Raw genomic sequence first — 20,301 nt, forward strand, 5'->3', positions numbered from 1 at the left:
ACATTTGAATACAGGCCTGTAGCAGAACATTTACATGCACATTTATACTTTGGTATAAATTCATCTGCTTAAGTTAAGCATCTGATTATTACTAAAAAGACAATTTCCTGATAGATTGTAAATAATGACCGAATGGTTTTTAAAACATTTAATTAAAGCAACAGAAGAGCATTACAAACATCATTAGCTTATCATTGAATGGAAAGTATTTGATGTCTTCTGTTCTTCAATGTGGACATTTTTAGCCCTGTTTCAAAAAGAAGATAAATGTGTAAGGTAAATATGAATTGTTTTGTACATAATTGGTTCATACTTGTTTTACTGATGTCGCTAAAAGGAAAGAATAAAAACTAAATAGTAAAATGTGACTTGGTATTTCCAAAATATCATTGTAATGGTGTTGAATGTTTTACTTGGGGACATGTGAGACCAAAAAATGATTTCAGTGAGTCATACAGAAATCTGAGTTTGAGAATTGTGTGATCAGTGAACACTTTAGTTATACTTACACAATATGTCACCAGAGCTGCAACAGCGATCACAAACAGAACTGCAAAACGAGAAGCAAGTTGCTGTCATGTTGAGTTAAAGCAGTAAATTTACTAGAACATTTAGCAACATTTTAAAGCCATTGTTGTCAATGTTTGTGTTAAACACATACCACTGCTCTGACTCACTCCACCATGTGCCCAGCTACAGAGCAGCTGCTTTTCACCTAAGGAGAAAGAAAGAAAATGCCATTAGGAGCTCCACAGAACCACTTGAGTTTTCATACTGCTGAATTTTATTTATAGTATCACACCTGAAACTTTATCACAATTTCAATAATGGCTGCAGCTGTTAGAGGGAAACAGTTGCATATAAACAGTGTAATAATACCTGTACTGTGACATTTGCAGCGTGTACAAATAGATGAGCTCCAGTTTAACTCAATACTGTTCATGAGCACGTGTTGGAAATTAAATTGTGTGAGGAGAAGCATAAGTGTAGCATAGATTGTTTGACTGTTACTATAGAGTTGGTCATCAGCCACAAAGCAAGCTGAGCACAAGACAATATAAAAATAGTTCAGTTGTAACTTGGACATCCTGACATCTTTTCTGCATAAACTGCAGAGGTTCATGTTGACTAAATTCATAATATTCATACATCCAGGAGAGATGTTTAAGATCGTTACTCCATTGGCTTCCACGTCAAACTTCCTTATAGCCTCAGGGCAGATGATGGTGATGTTGGACTGGACGTTGCACACAGCACATCTCTTGGCAGTAGATGAAAAGGACGCACAACACCCTGGCAATGGTTGATCAAGGCTTCTGTTGTAGACAAGAGTGTCATCAGATGCATAAATGGACATTAGATCTGGGCATCTGTTCTTATCCATGCAGGTATGGCACTGAACTGCAGTCAAAACAGAGGAAACACATCAGTGAACAACAGACAAATGAAACAAATTTACATTTCAGAGCCAGGGTGATTTAAAATGTTTGTATTTTTTATATTAACACAATCACTGCAGTTTGGCACAATCAACAGATTCACAAAATAACTTACGCTTTTGGTCTCCTGCAGGTTTAGCACCTGTAACATAAGGGAAATATCAACAATTTAGAAATACTGTATATTGTTGGTATAAACAGTACTCAAAGTATACTATTAAAAAGTTGATCCTATATTCAAGACAATTAAACAGGAATCAAGAAAGTAATACAGGGAGTTTGAACTGTTTTAGCACCTACCTGTGATTGTAAACACAGGAACAATGAATGTCAATGACACCAATAACAGGAGGGATGCTGGAAATACACAGGAAGAAAATAAATAACAATATACAGGGTGGGCCATTTATATGGATACACCTTAATAAAATGGGAATGGTTGGTGATATTAACGTCCTGTTTGTGGCACATTAGTATATGTGAGGGGGCAAACTTTTCAAGATGGGTGGTGACCATGGTGGCCATTTGGAAGTCGGCCATCTTGGATCCAACTTTTGTTTTTTCAATAGGAAGAGGGTCATGTGACACATCAAACTTATTGAGAATTTCACAAGAAAAACAATGGTGTGCTTGGTTTTAACGTAACTTTATTCTTTCATGAGTTATTTACAAGTTTCTGACCACTTATAAAATGTGTTCGGGAGACCTTGGGGGCCATTCAACTGGCCCACGACGACCAATCCAGTTTCCTGAAAAGTGGATTGGTCGTCGTGGGCCAGTTGAATGGCTCCCAAGGTCTCCCGATCTGACCCCCTTAGACTTTTATCTTTGGGGTCATCTGAAGGCAATTGTCTATGGTGTGAAGATACGAGATGTGCAGCACCTGAAACTACGGATACTGGAAGCCTGTGCTGGCATTTCTCCTGTGGTGTTGCTATCAGTGTGTGAAGAGTGGGAGAAGAGGGTTGCATTGACAATCCATCACAATGGGCAGCACATTGAACACATTTTATAAGTGGTCAGAAACTTGTAAATAACTCATGAAAGAATAAAGTTACGTTAAAACCAAGCACACCATTGTTTTTCTTGTGAAATTCCCAATAAGTTTGATGTGTCACATGACCCTCTTCGTATTGAAAAAACAAAAGTTGGATCCAAGATGGCCGACTTCCAAATGGCCACCATGGTCACCACCCATCTTGAAAAGTTTGCCCCCTCACATATACTAATGTGCCACAAACAGGACGTTAATATCACCAACCATTCCCATTTTATTAAGGTGTATCCATATAAATGGCCCACCCTGTACTTTCCTCATGTGATAGTATTATTACACTGTAAGATGGTATTCATTATTATATATCTGTACAATTTACACCTGCACAATTTAATGTAACTTAATACAACTTTTAATTATCATATTAGTATTTTTAATTGCTACATTGATAGTATCTTCTTGTAATTTTTCTGTTTGTATTACTGTATTGTATGTTTTGTATTGAAACCTGTATTGCTGTGGTTTTGAGAATTTTCTCACTGTGGAATTAGGTTAAACTTATGTTAAGGGGTAAGGCAGCTTGTAATAGTATCAGGTTAAGGTCTTAAAGTTTCCAATTAAATTATATGTTTTAGCACTGAGGTCATAGTTTTTCTGTTGTACTGGACTGCATCATAATCTCCCTTCCTGTAAGTAAATGCAAAGGACTAAAAGTTAGAAAGACATAATTTAAGTCCAGTAAAACTATGACCTTGGTTTAATATATATATATATATATATATATATATTATATATATATATATATATATATATATATATATATATAAAATATATTTATATATATATAAATATATATATATATATATATATATATTAGATATATATATATAAATAAATATAATATATATATATATATATATATATCAAATACATATATATCTATATATATACATATATATATATAAAAAAATCTATATATAAAATAAATATATAATATATAAATAAATATCTATATATATAATAAAATTCTAATATATATATCATCATTATATATATATATAATAAAAAATCAATATATATATCTATACTAAATATATATCATATAAATCTATATATATAAACTATATATATATTAAATTTTATATTTATACTATAATTTTTTATATATATATATATATATATAATTTACACATTTTCATCAATATCAGCAAAAACAGTGTTCAATTTTATGGCAGAGCTGTTGCATTGAATTACAGTAGACTGTACAAGTGTAACTGATAAAGTTAAAATAATGTTGCATAGTTTGTCACATGTTCAATCAAAACTTTAGTGGTGATCTAAAAAAAATATACATTGAAATTTAATTACGTTTCCACTTCTTTCTACCAGCTTTTTTCCACTGTTGGTTGCTCTTTCTTGGCTTTTGAAGAATGAGTGGTGGGCGTTTTGGTTTTGATGGGTTTTCTCCAGTGGCCATCTCGGTGTTCATGACACAGCAATTTACATCTGCCCTTTTAACACTTAGATCTTTGTCTCTAATGGTTGTTGTTCCGGGTAAAGTGTTTGTGACAGTTTCCTCTTCTTGGCCTTTCCCTGTAAGGGCTATCAGCGTGGCTTGTGGTGGAAAGATGTGTTGTGAAACTGCATTTGGAATAGCTGGTTTTAATAACCGCTTCCCGGTAGACACAGAGTGTGATTCAGGCTTTGAAGAGCCAACCACACACACAATATCTGCATTCAAAACAGCAGGTTCAGATGGGAACGACCTGACCAATTCCACCTTAGGAATGGGCTTCACAAAGCTGCCTGTGTCTAATACAGGTAAAGCACTTTCAGTGTAATTTTCACTGAACGTGTGCTCCATGTTGGAGGAGAGGCCAGCAGCACTGTATATGAAAAAAAGAATACTTTAAAAAAAATACAAAAGCATATTTAGTTTTTTACAGTAGCATCAAAATACTTCCAGAGAAAGTATTTTTCAGCCATATTAGTGTGAACAAATACATCAAAATGACTTCAGCCATTACTTTCACATAGCATGTGACAATGTTCATTTTTACCTTAAAGTAAAAATAAAAGAGAGAAACATACCCGCTCTCCTGGGTATGTAGAGCCTGGCAACCTACAAGTATAAAACAGTTCAAACACTTGTTTTCATTTGCAAAGCAGATATACATTAGGGAAGAGAAAATAGTAGTGTAGTTACATTTATTGTTCTAACTTTTTGAAACAGTCTCTTCATCTGATAAAAATACTCTTTAGTGTTTACCACAAAAATCGACGACCCAGAGCAATAGCAAAAATATACAGTTGTCAGAAATGCATAAATGTTGGCAAAAATACTAGCCCCTGTGTGAATGTATTAGCGACATACCAAGCAAAAGTTACTTATGCTTTTAATTGGATTGTTAGTGTAGCACTGGAAGGATTTCAGCTGCAATAATATCAACATACCGATTTTGTTTAGTCACTAAAGTTATGTCAAAACTCAGATGTTTCTCATTTTTAGCCCTCAGAGCCCAGATTGATATCCTGTTTAAACCAGCTAGAGGCCTAGAATGAATGAAAGCCCTTAATGCTGAGCATGGGCAAAAATTGTTCTTAATGTCAACCAAAAACAATGTAACGATGAATATTAAATAAAGCAACTTACTTTCCGGCTGAGAAGAGACAAGATCTTCCACTGGGTTAGCCATAGCTGATAAGACACAGCAGAGAACTTTGTCACGTTTTAAGAAGCCTGTTGTGACTCCAGGAAACAAAACGTAACAAACTGTTCCTGTCATCAAATTATACCTCAATATCTCCATCTAGTGGAATAAAAACCTGATATGTCTGTAAACAGTTTATTGCAGTAAGACTGATGTAGTTTGATTTATACTGTACATTATGCAGAACTCAGGAGACATATTTGTTGTTTTATTGTTTCTTTAGACTTTACTTAACCATCTCAGATTCCATAATATCTGAGCAGTTATTTTGTTTTGACTATATTCAGGGGACAGGGGATTTTCATGAATTAGAGCTTTTGTTTTATGTGACTGACAGTACATAGCTGCAGGATGCTTAATCATAATGCATGCAATCTGTTTATATCTGTTTGATCACAATCTATACACATAAGAATGCAGCGATACATATTTTTAGTGTTGTTTTGTAGTTCCCTGAAAAAGCCATCCAGTGAGTCACATGAGAGTCACATGAGAAACAGGTGCCAAGTGCCAAGTTCCAGATCTCATGCGATCACTGAAACTGCTTGAAGATTAATGAGGACAATAATGTTCCATCCATTTCTATACCCACTTATTCCTTAACCAGGGTCACAGGGATCTGCTGGAGCCTATCCCAGCTCTCTTTGGGTGAAAGGCAGGGGTACACCCTGGACAGGTCCCCAGTCCATCACTGGGCCACATAGAGACAAACAACCTCACACACACTCACACTCACTCCTATGGGCAATTTAGAGTCACCAATCAACCTGACATACATGTTTTTGGACTGTGGGAGGAAACTGGAGTACCTGGAGAAAACCCACACAAGCACAGGGAGAACATGCAAACTCCACACAGAAAGGCCGGGTTGTGAACAAAGGACCTTCTTGCTGTGAGGCAACAGGGCTAACCACTCAGCCACCATGCTGCCAGGACAAAGATGTTTTAATTTAAAATTCATGTAAATTAGTAATGAAATGGGTGGATAAAAGCCCCCAAAACTCACTCCTATGCTATAAAATAACTTAACAAGCAGCACTGTTTCTCATTTGTGCTACCATTGTTTCTTAAATAAACCTGCAGCCTTAACTACCTTATTGCCTAAAAACATAATGTCACTATTATATTCATGTAAATTATTTTAAGACCCCAGTATCAATGCAACAAACCCATTTCATCATTTGGTCACAGACGTTCATTTAAATTTCATTTAAAACAAAATTTGCTGTTTAAAGATACTGTGAGAAATGTTTATTGGAAAGTCAAGTCATCATTTTTTTAAAGATGATAATTTGATGCTTATATTAGGTTGATCACGGTGCTTTTTAGTTCATTTTTTCCATAACTTTATTGCAATGTGCACATTTAGGCCAGAGTAAGGTTAGGTAGTAATGCATTTATATTAATGATCTAATCTAACAGCTCTGTTCGAAGAAACCCATACCTCAAGTTTCCCTTTAATGTTGATGACTAAAAAAAGTTTACCTGCAAAATGCCTTGGCATCAAGACTAAAAGTCATCAGTCATCACAGCTCTGACAGGCATGCTTACTTTGATGATACTAATGCACTGATGTTTAGTAGGTCTGGTGTTTAAAATGTTCATGTTAGTTTAGCATTCAAACAGAAAGTGCAGTTGGAGTTGATAGAAATGTTGTTACACTGCCCATACACCAAAGTACTGGGCAGAATAAGACTTTGTGAGCAATCTGGTGGATATTTCTGTCAAACTGCAAATGTCAACCTGATAGTGGCACTAAGGAAAAAGTCACTGGATTGCCAAGTTTAATAAGATCTATTAAGATTAGATTTAAGATAATCTCTGACTCAGTTATTTATTGAGATATTTCAGTCTGAAGCAGAGTGGTAGAGCAACATTTACATCCTGAAACAAAGCAACACAGGAGCACTCAAAGGAAACCATTGTCTTTTCAATCCATCCATGGCTTTGACATACTGTACTGAACTGACATTCTAACCACTGTATTAGGGCCATTATGTTATGCCATTGTCTATTACCTCAACCACACAGCCACATGCCTATCTGTTCATGGGAGTTTTTCTTTTTTCATTGGTTCAGCACTACACTAATTTATAATGTGCTACTCACGGTGTCGCAGCTGGCAGGCGTGTCTGCTTTGCTCAAGGCCATGGACCAGGTGCAGGAAAGGCGTGGAACAGGTATTAACAGTGACAACCCTGTTGACTCATGTTCAGACCTGACGCAGCTGCTTAGGCTCTCCAGCAAAAAGGTAAGTGCCAGGGTAGATTCCTGTGGAAGAACACAAGTCTTTGGATTAAATTGGATAAATATATCCACTTTAATCCTGTCAGTTAGTGTTAGAGACCCTTTCCTCTTTTGATCAGCTAGATTATAGTACTTAAGGATGTTGTAATTATAGCAAAAAGGCTATTCTTGAATTTTATGATGTGCTTTCCACCGATTATTTGACTTTTACCTCAGCTTTCTTTTTGTGAATATTCATTTCTGTGAAGTGACTGACTGGGCTGGTCTCATACTATAGCTATTCACTGTCATCCTGTGAGCTGCTGTAAGTTAAACATGACAATGTTTTCTCTTGGTATGTACTTATGCTACAAGCTGCCTACATTGGACTGTGCTAGTCCAAAGGCAAACTTTCTTTTCTCGTCTGGGCTTACCAGTTTGTCAGCTTTATTATCTTCCTTTATATAACACTGTGGACTGCAGAATGCTGACTGGAGGTTAATAGTTAAAATAGTTCAAATTCCTAAAACAGTAAATATTTTTTTTTGAATAGGGCACTGGAGCTGTTATTTGCACAACAGATTGAGTTATGGTTGATTTATACTCTCAGTGAGGTGAGCAGCTTCTTGTATTTGTTTATTTAAGTTTGTTTTGTAGGTTACCTAAGGATTCAGGGTGTCCTGGTTCCAGACTTTTGAATCATCATCTATACTAAATCTTCAATTTGGTCAGGGAATTAAAAATCAATTCTAATTAAGTGCAACATAACAGGCAGTTCAGAGGTCTTATCCAGCTGTGACACACACATAATACCCAGTCTTACCCAACAGAGCTGACACTCCCTTCTGGAGAATGCTAATTTTACTCATTTAAATGTCTTTATGTTTTATCTCTGACAGGCTGGTGACAGGTTTATTTATGATGAAAAGACACTTTGATGAAAGATATGTCTAGTAATAATTAAAAAAAATAACAGCAGATCTTTGGTTAAGTGACATTTCAGAGAATCTTATTGTATCTTCACAATTATTATCATGGTTTTCCAAGTAAGTCCTGCTTTTACAAGTTTACTATAGCAGCAAATGTACTCAACTTATTTTGAAAAAGTGCTCATTAGACAACTGAATGACTTCTGACAGCATTATATTATAGTTTAAGCGTATTTTTATTCATGTATAAAAGCTTTTAACACTGTAACACATCAAAGTAAAGATTATTATAACTACTTCATATAATAGCTACTCTGCTATTTTATATTTAAATCTAGATTGTCAAAGAAACTACCTCTCAAATAAATAGAGTGGTGGAAATAGTACCTTGTTAGACCCTGAAATATAGTGGTCAAGTGGCATAAATAGTCAAGTACAGGCATCTGTATCTCGAGTATCATAAAAACTTGTCAGAATTTGCAAGTGCATCACAGCAGTCCAATGTTATGCAAGGAAGCAAAAGAGGAAAGTACCCAAAACACCCTACACCAAGAACAGGAAACTGGCAGTACTTACTAGAAGACCCATATAAACCCTTATATAGTCACTAAACTGGCAATTACGGCCAAAATTGTGTTTTATTTTGCTGTGTCAGCTAACCTTGTGTACATTTTCTAATGAGCTTGAATGTGATTACAAAGATGACCTGGCTCTTTCTCCTAGATGGCATACTCCACCAGCACTATTGCACAGGGCTGTTTTGGGAAAGTGTACAAGGAGAAGTACAATGACACCTGGGCTGCTGTAAAGAAAGTCCCCCAACAATTAATCAATAGGAAGGACCTGGAGAGAGAGTGTGACGTGTACAAGTAAGTACTAGTAAAAAAAAGGAAAGGAAACAACAAAACAAAAGCTATCACAAATAATGGGTAGGCTACATTTACAGTTAACAGACCTAATATATTTTCTATTCTTGTACAAACAACATACTAGTATTATTGGTATCTAGTACAAATAAGCAGTGATGTTGTAATCTGAAGCATTACCAAATTCCTCCATCTCTATCTGTTCTTATCAAAAGTCTTTTGTTGGCTTCATAGCTTTCTTAGAAAATACTATTAATCACATGAGACATATATCCTCACACTCACATACACATTCATACCTACGGGCAATTTTGACTCACCAGCAGGGGCTTTCTCCTGCAGACACAGGTAGAAGATGTGAACGCCCACAGAAAAGACACAGTTTGCTGTGGCTCGAACTGTGAGGAGACAGTGCTGCACAGGGCTGATGTGCTGCATCAACACATTTAATTCCATCCATTTTCTATACCCACTTATTCCTTAACCAGGGTCACAGGGATCTGCTGGAGCCTGTCCCAGCTCTCTTTGGGTGAAAGGCAGGGGTCCACCCTGGACAGGTCACCAGTCCATCACAGGGCCACATAGAGACAAACAACCTCACACACTCACACTCACTCCTATGGGCAATTTAGAGTCACCAATCAACCTGACATACATGTTTTTGGACTGTGGGAGAAAACCAGAGTACCTGGAGAAAACCCACACAAGCACAGGGAGAACATGCAAACTCCACACAGAAAGGCCGGGTTGCGAACCCACGACCTTCTTGCTGTGAGGGAAAAGTGCTAACCACTAATACAATCTATGTGGTATTAAGCTATACAAAGGAATGAAATTTCAAATAATATCAAATAATGGAATTCAACTAAAACTGAGTTGCCTAGGTTTTACCTAAGACTGGGACTTATACAGTCCCCTCAACCTAAGATAGAGCATCTAGGTTTTCAAATTTTTCAGCTAAAAAGTAATAATTTAGTTTTATTTTATTATCAGATTCTCTGTCTCTCCATAACATGTTACCACTGATCTGCAGCAAGGCAAATCATCCCAACATAGTGAAGCTTCTGGGAAACATAACTCTCAAAGATGGGAAATGGATCATTCCTCTAGAGTTTATCTTTGGAGAAGACTTGGAGACCACCATCTTCAAAGCAGCAAAGTCTAAAATACAGGTAAAGCTGTCACAACAGTAGAAAACACACACACAATTCAAAGTGAAATTAAGGACAACACAGAAAAAAATATATATTTCACTCATCTTGGATATTTGGGACAAATCAAGTTCTTGTACTTTTAAAGGACATTTCTCCTTCCCACACCTCAAACTCTGAGCCATAATGATATCACCTTGTTTTCAGATTTTTGACCAAAATCTGGATCACTTCGAATATGATCCTGTCATTTGCAGTTCATGTCAGAAATCCATTCTTTTTCTATGACCAGTGTGCAATAAACCTGTGTGCATTTCACATTACAGTACACTGTGTTAACAGACAATTACTTCATGTTCAAGCCTGAAGTAAAAGGGTGTGCAATTCAACATGAGGAAGTTGGTTCATATATTATGTAAGTGATTCACTCATTCCAGCTAAACTTGATCTATTGATTTATTTTCACAGTTGACTCCAGCTAATAAAGGAACTATCATTATCGGCATGTGTGAAGGACTGCTTCACCTCCACTCCAAAGATATTGTTCATCAAGACCTCAAGCCTGAAAACATCATGGTGGGTGAAGATGTGCAAATAGTGTACTGTTAGTGTATCGGTTAAAGGTTTCCCAATATTAGATTTTTGGTAACTTCTACATTTCATCAATATACAGAGACAAAGTGGAGAAAACCCACTTGGGCAAATATGAGCATACAAATTGATTTAAGGGCAAATTCAAACCTTTGGTATAGTGTCTATAAGCAGTGATTCTTAGGGAAAACCAAGAGTTTGAACTTTTAAAAAACTCTGCTGCAAAGACAGTGAAAGTAAAATGATCAACATACAAAATGGTCTGGTCAAAAGAAACCAGTATGGTCTATTATCCCCCTAATAATGCTCAGTGAATTGTAATTTTGTAAGAAAATGTTTCATACAAACTAAACCAAAATTCTCCTCCAGGTGGAACATAACACAAACAGAGCAGTAATTATCGACCTGGGACTGGCCAAATTCTTCCGCCATGGTCTCAACTCTGCTATAGACATGGGGAATGAGGCCTATTCAGCTCCTGAGGTGCTGCAAAGGGGCAGTCAACGGAATCAGCGTTCAGACGTGTGGGCCATGGGTAAGATCATCGCTGAGCTCTGTGCTCGGATTCGACTCTACACCCCCAGCGTCTGCCCCGCCAAGATTAAGGAGACCCTGCATGATAGCCCATATTGCCACTCCGTGTGTAGGATGGTGGAGCCTGATCCTGCTGTGAGAACCACCATTGCAGCGGTCATAAGTGACATACGAAGGGCTGGAGGTGCAGGCATTGTCGTCAATACACCCCTTCAAAAAGACCATCTTAAGCCAGCTGCACCTCACATTAATGTCAGAAACCAATCACCATCACCACAGAACAGGGACCCATCTCCACTCAACAGGGATCCAGCTCAGCTACACAGGGACCCGTCGCCAATGAACAGGGCTCCATTACCGTTCAACAGGGACCCGTCACCAATGAACAGGGCTCCATCACCATTCAACAGGGACCTGTCACCAATGAACAGGGCGCCGTCACCAATGAACAGGGCGCCGTCACCAATGAACAGGGCGCCGTCACCAATGATCAGGGCGCCATCACCACTAAATTGGGAGCGTGCACCCAGACCAGAGTTCAAAGCAGCACCGCAACCAACCACACTATTTGCACATTCCCCTCACCTTCCAAGAGGAGAGGACAAGAACAGAAATCAGGCTATGGTCCCAAAAGGTGGATCTGACATTACACAGGACTTAATCAAAATGAAGCTGTACCAAGAGGCTGCCAAGGATCTGCCCTGTAACTTGCCTGCAACAGGGAGGGTGGTGGTGCGGCGCTTTGCAGAGAAAAATGGAGAAGTGGAATCATGGGAGCAGAAGGAGGTGGTGACACGTGATGGGAAGATCGTCAAGTTTGACGATGTCAAGTTTAATAGCAAATAAGGATACATTTAAATGTTTGTTATCTGGCAAATACTTTATATCTGCAAAAAGTAATTGCATGTGTGGGTTGAGTGGTTTGTTAAGGGTCACCTTACTTTTGGTATATTCTTAGGAGGGCACATGAGTAAAGACTAAACTAAGGCTATAGTTGGCATGACTAAAGTCATTTTAAAAGCAGTCATAAAGAACTACAGAACGGCATTGTGACGCTGTAATAAGAGGACGGCTTGAAAGAGCTTTGATGTGCTGTAACATGCCATGCAGCTATGTTAGGAATTTGATTGACCTGCTCGATTACTTGCTCCAGGTGTGAACATCTATTTGTGAATGTTTTTCAGCATCTGAATGTATAAGACTGTGAAGGTAGGCCATGTGTATATTTGTGTAAATAAATTTTTTTTGAAATACTTGCTGAAATTGAGTTGTCATTTAACTGTTTTAATACCAAGAAAATTTGACCAGGTAATGAAAAGACGCAAACACTACACTGCCAGTAACACACAACAAATGCGCAATGATGTAATGCTGGTTTTACTTTATTTCATCGTTTCTGGTAGTGCTTTTACTTTTACATGCTTCACGTGTGAGTCAGGAATGTCTGAGTCTGTCACATTTCAAAGCATTTCATTGGCTGAGTGATGAAAAGAGACAATACTGCTAAATGTAATGGATTTTCAGTTCAGTTAATTAGTTAACATGATACCACACACCGAAAATCTCAGTGAATATGGTGGAACTTTGGGCAAAGAAAGTGTGTCTCTCTTGATCTAACTTCATCTAAATCAGATACCACCATGTGGTTTGCAAAGCGCTTTGTAGTACAGCAGGTATGAGTCTCATAAAGTCCTGTACAGTAATTCCAAATCAGCCAGTATGTATATTTATAACAATCCGAATGTTTGTTCGTTTTGCTCTTTAAACTAACGAAGCTATTATTCAATTATCAAAATTGTCACAGATTCATTTAATCAACTAAATATTTAATCAAATATTTGTTTCAACTTTCAGACTTCCACATTCCACCACTGATAAAAGCTTAGACACACTTTTATACTACTGAGCCTTTTATAAACCAGGAGAGCCACCATCTACTAATCTGCTCAGGGTGATACGGTTGACAGCACTGAACTCTGCACAGTGTGTTCATGTTTGTATGAGCTACAATTTACAGCATGTAGTGCCATATGTACATGAGTTATACCCATATTGTTTCCTCCTCCTGTCCAGTGACACTGGAAGTTCAAAAGCATCAGCTGCCGAGAGTCAGAAGTGATTTGAGACCTATCGGTATATATAAAGATAAGATAAATTGGTTGGTCGACAGCTACAGTTCATGTGGATTTGTCTCAGTTGTCTGGGGATCTGGAGCTATTAATCTCTCAGTTTATCTGCCTTTTACATTGAGAGGATGTGGGATGTGTGGTTTCCTTTGCAGAGTTATGAAACTAAAAATTGTATCTGTGCTGTATGCTAAAATCTTCCTCCTATATATAAGCAGATATGTTGCTCAAAGGTAGTAAAAAATATGTTGTATTTCTCCAACTGTTAGAGAAATTAAAATGTTTACCCTCAAGTGACCGGATCCACCGTACTTTAGTACAACTGAAACACTTCTGAATAGGGCCTATTGTGTTTTGTGGAAATATAATTTTTGCTCTCTCAGTGAGAACAGTTTACGGTAACCCTGACCATTTGATAAGGGCCCCAATGTCTTTCTGTGGGAAATCACCTCCCTTTTGTTGTACCACGAAAACTGATGTGCTGGGCTGCAAGCAGCCAGTGACTCATGCTGCATTAAGGTGCTGTGTGACTGTTACTCCTTGCAAGTAAAACTTCTATATAAACTTACCAAAGTTCATCCTCTGAGTCTAATTGTTAAAAAGAATGTACCTAATACCAACATAAACAGAGCTGTACCAATACAGTGTTTGTGGTCAAGCAATGCACTCTATATTTAGAAGATGAACAAATTTAATATTTCTGACTATATAAACAGTGCGTGTGCATTTAGCTACACTACACATTATTGGTACTGACATTTAAAGCATTTTATGTTAATAAAAGAATGGGTTTCATTGGATTGGCCTGGCCATGTGTTATCCTGTGAAGTGCTTTGGCAGCCATATGTGATCACACAGCACCCTCTATTGAATGTTGAATTTTAGTTTGAACTACTGCTAAAGTTTTGAAAAATCCACATTTTGTCTTTCACTTGGTCAATGTTCAAATGATGAGACGCCTGTCTGATTCTCTACAGCCCTGAATTCAATAAAAAATGATTAACAGTAAAAAGAGCAGCAGCAGCAGCAACAAAAGAGAACTCACCCACCATCTGCAGAGACTAGGGTTCCAGCAGTAACACCCACTTAAGGATGTGTCAAGGAGCACAATTGCTGCACTATACAGCAACAATGGACACTAGGCAGGAGAACGACAGTGATTATTGATTCTACGACTGAATACAAGCTTTGTTATATCTTTAATATTAAGATATTTTTACAGACTGACTGACAAATCTGTCATGTGGATTTTAAAACTGTAATCATACATCACTTAAACTCATTATTACCCAAAGGAAATGGCTCTGTTTTAATTATATGCATGTATAAATGAAGGGACCACAAACCTACAGTAAGTGTGCCACCCTGACTTTCTTTAGCTGAACACTCAGGTGCTTTTAATGAATAAGGTAAATATAAATTAAAGAAGATAAGCAACTGACGATGTCAGCTAGCAGCTAAAATGGTCAAATAGAATTGTGATTTACAAAAACACAACTAAATGATCCATTATAAATTGCTCTTATTTACTTACACTCAGTGGTCGATTTAGGAGGCAATGCATTGCAAGTTGTTTGGTACAGCACCTTTCCACAATATGGCAATTCAACGTGCTTTAACTGAAACATAAAATGCATCAACAAATAAAATTTAAAAAGAGGATTAAGTAGAACTTCTTAGGTAATATGTAATGCAATCCAATGTGGCTGTTATGTCACATAGTATGTTAAGATATGTGATAAAATATAACATGTAATGAACCTGAAATTCCTGATAGAGCTGTTGTCCTGAATTGCAACAGACTATGGAGGCAAGGCAAGGCAAGGCAAGTTTATTTATATAGCACAATTCATACACAGAGTAATTCAAAGTGCTTTACAGAAATAAAAGACAGGTTAAAAATACATAAGCGAGAATAAAAAATAAAAAGGCATGCCACCACTTTGTCACCTTATTTGCCCCTTATGATATCGACTATCGGACCACGCTGACCCATATTTGTGGGTCCCCTACTTTCAGTTTGTCCCATCCCTGATGGACTAAAAGTACCTCAACACAGACTATCTGCGGAGACGATCCTGAGTCCCGGACTCTTATGTCTAGGATCGAGTAGACTACAGCTGGAGGTTCCAAACCCCTTATTTAAGTTTAAACAGCGGGTCTAAACAGCTGTTTAGACCCGTATTCTAAGGATAACACTAAAGCTCCAGGGTTCCTAACCCCTGAGTCCCTGACCCAATTGGCTTTAGATCGAAGGTTCCCAACCTAATCAACTTAGAGTACTGACCGTGAGTCCGATTGTCTTCCCCAGCTAAACAAAAGTAGTGACAAGACAGTTTTAAAAAAGAAAAAATAAATAATAATAAAAAGTTAAAAATTAATATTAAAGGAAACTGAGTGCAGATAGATCGGTTTGGATAAAACACTGTCAGGGCTAGTCTGGTCATATGTTATATGCCACACTAAAAAGAAAGGTTTTTAGCTTATGTACTGTAGCTGCCTTACAGCTCGTTTTGAGAGCCCCGTGAACAGGCCGTTACAGTAATCTAACCTGCTAGAGATAAAAGAATGGATGAGTCTTTCCAAGTCTGGTTTAGACATGATCCCTTTGATTCTGGCAATGTTTTTGAGATGGTAAAATGCTGATGATGTTATCGATTTAATGTGGCTGTTAAAATTCAAGTCTGAGTCCATGATTACCCCTAGATTTCTAACTTGATTTTTAAATTTTAGAGACAGAGACTCGAGGTGACTGCTGACACTTTCTCTTTGTTTCTGAGGCCCAAAGATGATTATTTCAGTCTTGCCACTGTTTATTTGGAGAGAATTGTTTTGCATCCACAGAGTGATCTGATCAATACAGCTGCACAGTGAGTCGACTGGTCCATATTCACCAGCTGTGAGTGAAATGTAAATCTGAGTGTCATCTGCATAGTTATGGTATGACACATTATTGCTGCGTATTAACTGGCCTAAAGGAAACATGTAAAGATTGAACAAAAGGGGTCCCAAGATGGACCCTTGGGGGACCCCACATGTCAATACCATTTGGTCTGAGACACAGTTACCAACTTCAATGAAATACTTCCTGTCTTCAAGATAGGACTTAAACCATTTAAGGGCAGTACCAGAGATGCCTATCCAGTCCTCTAACCTTTGTAACAGGATCACATGGTCCACTGTGTCAAAAGCAGCACTTAGATCCAGCAGTACTAAGACAGAGACTCTGCCAGCGTCGGTGTTCAGACGAATGTCATTTGTCACCTTGATGAGGGCAGTTTCAGTGCTATGATGGGGCCTAAATCCTGACTGAAAATCATCAAAGTAGTTGTTTAGCATGAGAAAGTCAGTAAGTTGCTGGTAAACAACTTTTTCAATGATTTTGCCTAAAAACGGCAGGTTTGATATGGGCCGGTAGTTGTTCAGTACCATGACATCGAGACTGCTCTTCTTCAGGAGAGGCTTGATGACAGCAATTTTCAAAGCCCTTGGAAATGTTCCTGACTGTAATGAGTTATTAACTAATTGAGTGAGTTGTGGTAACAAACTGCTTAGTACTGATTTCAGAAACTTAGTGGGTAAAACATCAAGGCAACAGGTGGATGAGCTCAGACTTGAGATGGTCTCTTCAACTGTTATGTCATTTACTGGTGTAACGTGTGTCAGTTCTACCAAGTGTTTCCTGGATGGCTGCAGAGTTGGTATCTGCCTTGTGCAATTTATTGTTTGTTTAATACCCTGAATCTTGTCATTAAAAAATAATGCAAATATATTACATTTAGATGTTGAAATTAGTTCCAATGGCAATGGAGATGGAGGGTTTGTCAACCTACTCACTGTAGCAAACAGGACACGTGAGTTGTTACTGCTGTTGTTGATGATTTCAGAAAAATGCATTTCTCTCTTTCTACGTAGAGTTTCATTGAACACACACAGCATCTGCTTATAAATGTCATAATGAACCTGGAGCTTTGATTTACGCCATCTTCGTTCGGCCTTCCGGCACTCCCTTTTCTGTGCCCTGACCGAGTCATTATTTCTCCATGGTGGCTTTTGCCTGTTCCTGATTAATTTATCCGTAACAGGAGCAATCGCATCTATGACATTTAGAACACTTGAAGTATATGAATTCAACAAATCTTCAACATGAGAGAAAGTGGTATTTTCAAACCTAATCATCTCCATAAACAGTTTCCTGGTGTTATCATTTATGTGTCTTTTCTGAACAAGTGTAAGTCCAGTTGCATCTTTGGGAATTATGGACAAATCAAAAAAGACACAAAAATGATCAGACAAAGCAACATCAATCACAGTGATATTAGAAGCGTTAACACCCTTTGTAATGACAAGGTCCAGAGTGTGACCTCTGGTATGGGTCGGCTCCCTAACGTGCTGGCTAAGACCATACGTTTCAAGGACGGCAGAAAGTTCTTTAGCATATCTGTCACAGGCCTTATCCATGTGAACATTGAAATCACCTGTAATAACCAAACAGTCAAGACAACTGAAAGCATCTCAGTAAATTCATCAATAACATTTTGACAGCATTGGGGAGGTTTGTGGAGGATAATAAAAAGTATAGAGGGAGATAATTTTTGCTCCATTTTAAAAGATACATACTCAAATGATAAGAACTCCCCAAATGACAGCCTGTGGGTAACCATATTATCCCTAAAAAAGGCACAGACGCCACCACCCTTTTTGTTTTCTCGTGTTTCTGATAGAAATATGAAATTAGGTGGGGTGGATTCAATAAGAACCGCATTTGCTGTCCTGCTATCTAACCATGTTTCTGTTAAAAACATAAAATCAAGATTATGAGAGAAGATAAAATTATTGATTAAAAATGATTTGTTACATAGAGATCTGACATTGAGCACTGCAACTTTCAAATTAGTTTGAGTAGGACCTGAGATTATCTGTCTGCAAGGGATTTGAATTAGATTTCTCTGATTGGACAGTCTGTCACTCTTTTAGCCACTCTGCGTGTTTTGACTGGAGCTATAGTACTAGAGGAGAGTGTTCTCTCCCTGGGCCTCAGGTCGATAAGTGGTTTATTATGGCTATAAGTCCTAGAACAGCAGAGGCCCTGGGTGTCCTAGTTACTGCTAGCAGCATTGATGCTAGTCAGGATCTTCGGTCCGGGAGCAGGTGCGGGGGGTCTGACAGGGGTGCTCTGAGGAAAGACAGGTGTTTGCTGGGGGGATGAGTTGACTGGCGTTGATGATAATACCCGTGACCTTGCCAGGTTAGGGGTCAGAGGCACCATTTTAATTCCTGATTTCACCAAGGTTTCCAAATGATTTGGAAATCCCATTGGTGAAGCCGGGGATGGGATGGTCAGTGATGAGTCTGCAGAGGACGTGGATGCAGCTGGGGGGGCCCAGGGCAGTGGAGGGGGCACCATTGAAAGTGCTGTTGAGGGGGGATCCTTGGCTGATGAGGGGTCCGTTGCTGGTGTGGTGTGAGTGTTTACTTCACTCCTCTCTTCTCTCAGAGGAGCCTTTAGCTGTTCAGACGGCCATCCAGACCCAGTATGGTGTCTCAGAGAGTGGAGGAGGTTATCCGTTAACCGTCTCACTCCACTCCTGCTCAAATATGGGCCCTTTCCCTTGAACAGGTCGTCGCGTTGCCAAAACAGGTTGAAGTTATCAATGAAGTGCACTCCTCTTATCTCACAGGCCTTGGACAGCCATGTGTTCAATGCAAGCAGCCGGCTGAATTTATTAATCCTCCTGTCGATGTTTGGGAGAGGCCCACTGACAAATGACTGGATTTTCAGTTTGTCAAGTTTCTCTAATAATTTAGAGAAGTCCTGTTTTAAAACCTCTGATTCTCCCTTTCTGGTGTCCACTGCACCCACATGCAGGATCAGCTGTTTGATTCCATGGTGTTTTGAGATGACCTGGGGGAGGAGAGCTGCTATATCAGTGACCATGGCACTTGGGTAGCTGCATGTAATAATTCTGCTGTTGTTTATGTGACTGATAGCACCGTCTCCAAGCAGAAGGATATCTCTGTCCTTCACATTTGTCACAGATTCTTTGTCTCTGTTTCTCTGACTGGCTCCATGGCTCCTGTTTTTAAAGTTATTGCTTTTTTGGTTTTCAGGCACAGCAGACATTTCTTGCTCAATAAGATTTAGTTCAGACAGTGGTTGAAACCTGTTACTGAGCTGTATGTTTGTTGATGCTACATGTGGTCCTGGGGTGCCACCATTCTTCTTTCTAATTCTGTGAGGCTTTGGCTTGGCACCAAGTTTATGCCAGGTGGCTTCATTTTGATCAATTCTCACTCTTGAAAGTTTTGGGAAAGACACTGTATTGTCCAGGTTCAGAGTAGTGTTTTGGTCAACATAACACTTATTATTGATAGTAGGTTTCGGCTTCTGACCACTGGGTCTGAACAGAAGCGTGTCGTGAAGTCCTCTTTCAGATTCCAGAGCAAGAATCTTCATTTGTAACACATTGATTTTCTGAAGATATATCCGGCAATTTTGGCACAATGTGTTTTCTTTTCCAGACGTGCTGAAATATTCATGTTGAAAACAATCCATGGCTGTAGTCCCTCAATAGTTCAGATTAAGTGATAAAAAGAAAAAATAAAATCCTGACTAAAATTCCAGATGTAGTTAAAAAAGGGGTAAAAAAGTGTATCATAAAAATCATTAGGTAAAAATAAATGAAATAAAAAGGAATAAAAGCAAAGTAAAGCTGGCAGAAGCAGGAGCA

At 38.2% G+C, this 20,301-nt stretch overlaps 2 protein-coding genes across 2 annotated transcripts; one reads left to right on the forward strand and one right to left on the reverse strand.

The window, feature by feature from the left end:
• Positions 1 to 133: 133 nt before the first annotated feature.
• Positions 134 to 14,631, reverse strand: LOC113136250 (uncharacterized). The gene is made up of 11 exons (XM_033325588.1): positions 14,616 to 14,631; positions 7,257 to 7,418; positions 5,090 to 5,134; positions 4,497 to 4,558; positions 3,805 to 4,322; positions 1,740 to 1,796; positions 1,555 to 1,581; positions 1,150 to 1,401; positions 662 to 715; positions 510 to 550; positions 134 to 247 (listed from the first exon to the last, which is right to left on the reverse strand). Exons 2-11 carry the CDS (start codon positions 7,296 to 7,298, stop codon positions 242 to 244), a joined length of 1,104 nt encoding a protein of 367 aa, XP_033181479.1. The 5' UTR covers positions 7,299 to 7,418; positions 14,616 to 14,631; the 3' UTR covers positions 134 to 241.
• On the forward strand, positions 7,347 to 12,697 carry LOC113136242 (sperm motility kinase 2A). The gene is made up of 5 exons (XM_026316878.2): positions 7,347 to 7,398; positions 9,026 to 9,171; positions 10,202 to 10,340; positions 10,788 to 10,895; positions 11,280 to 12,697. Exons 2-5 carry the CDS (start codon positions 9,026 to 9,028, stop codon positions 12,288 to 12,290), a joined length of 1,404 nt encoding a protein of 467 aa, XP_026172663.2. The 5' UTR covers positions 7,347 to 7,398; the 3' UTR covers positions 12,291 to 12,697.
• Positions 14,632 to 20,301: the final 5,670 nt, after the last annotated feature.

Source organism: Mastacembelus armatus, chromosome 16 (assembly GCF_900324485.2).
Source record: "Mastacembelus armatus chromosome 16, fMasArm1.2, whole genome shotgun sequence".
Lineage (NCBI taxonomy): Eukaryota > Metazoa > Chordata > Actinopteri > Synbranchiformes > Mastacembelidae > Mastacembelus > Mastacembelus armatus.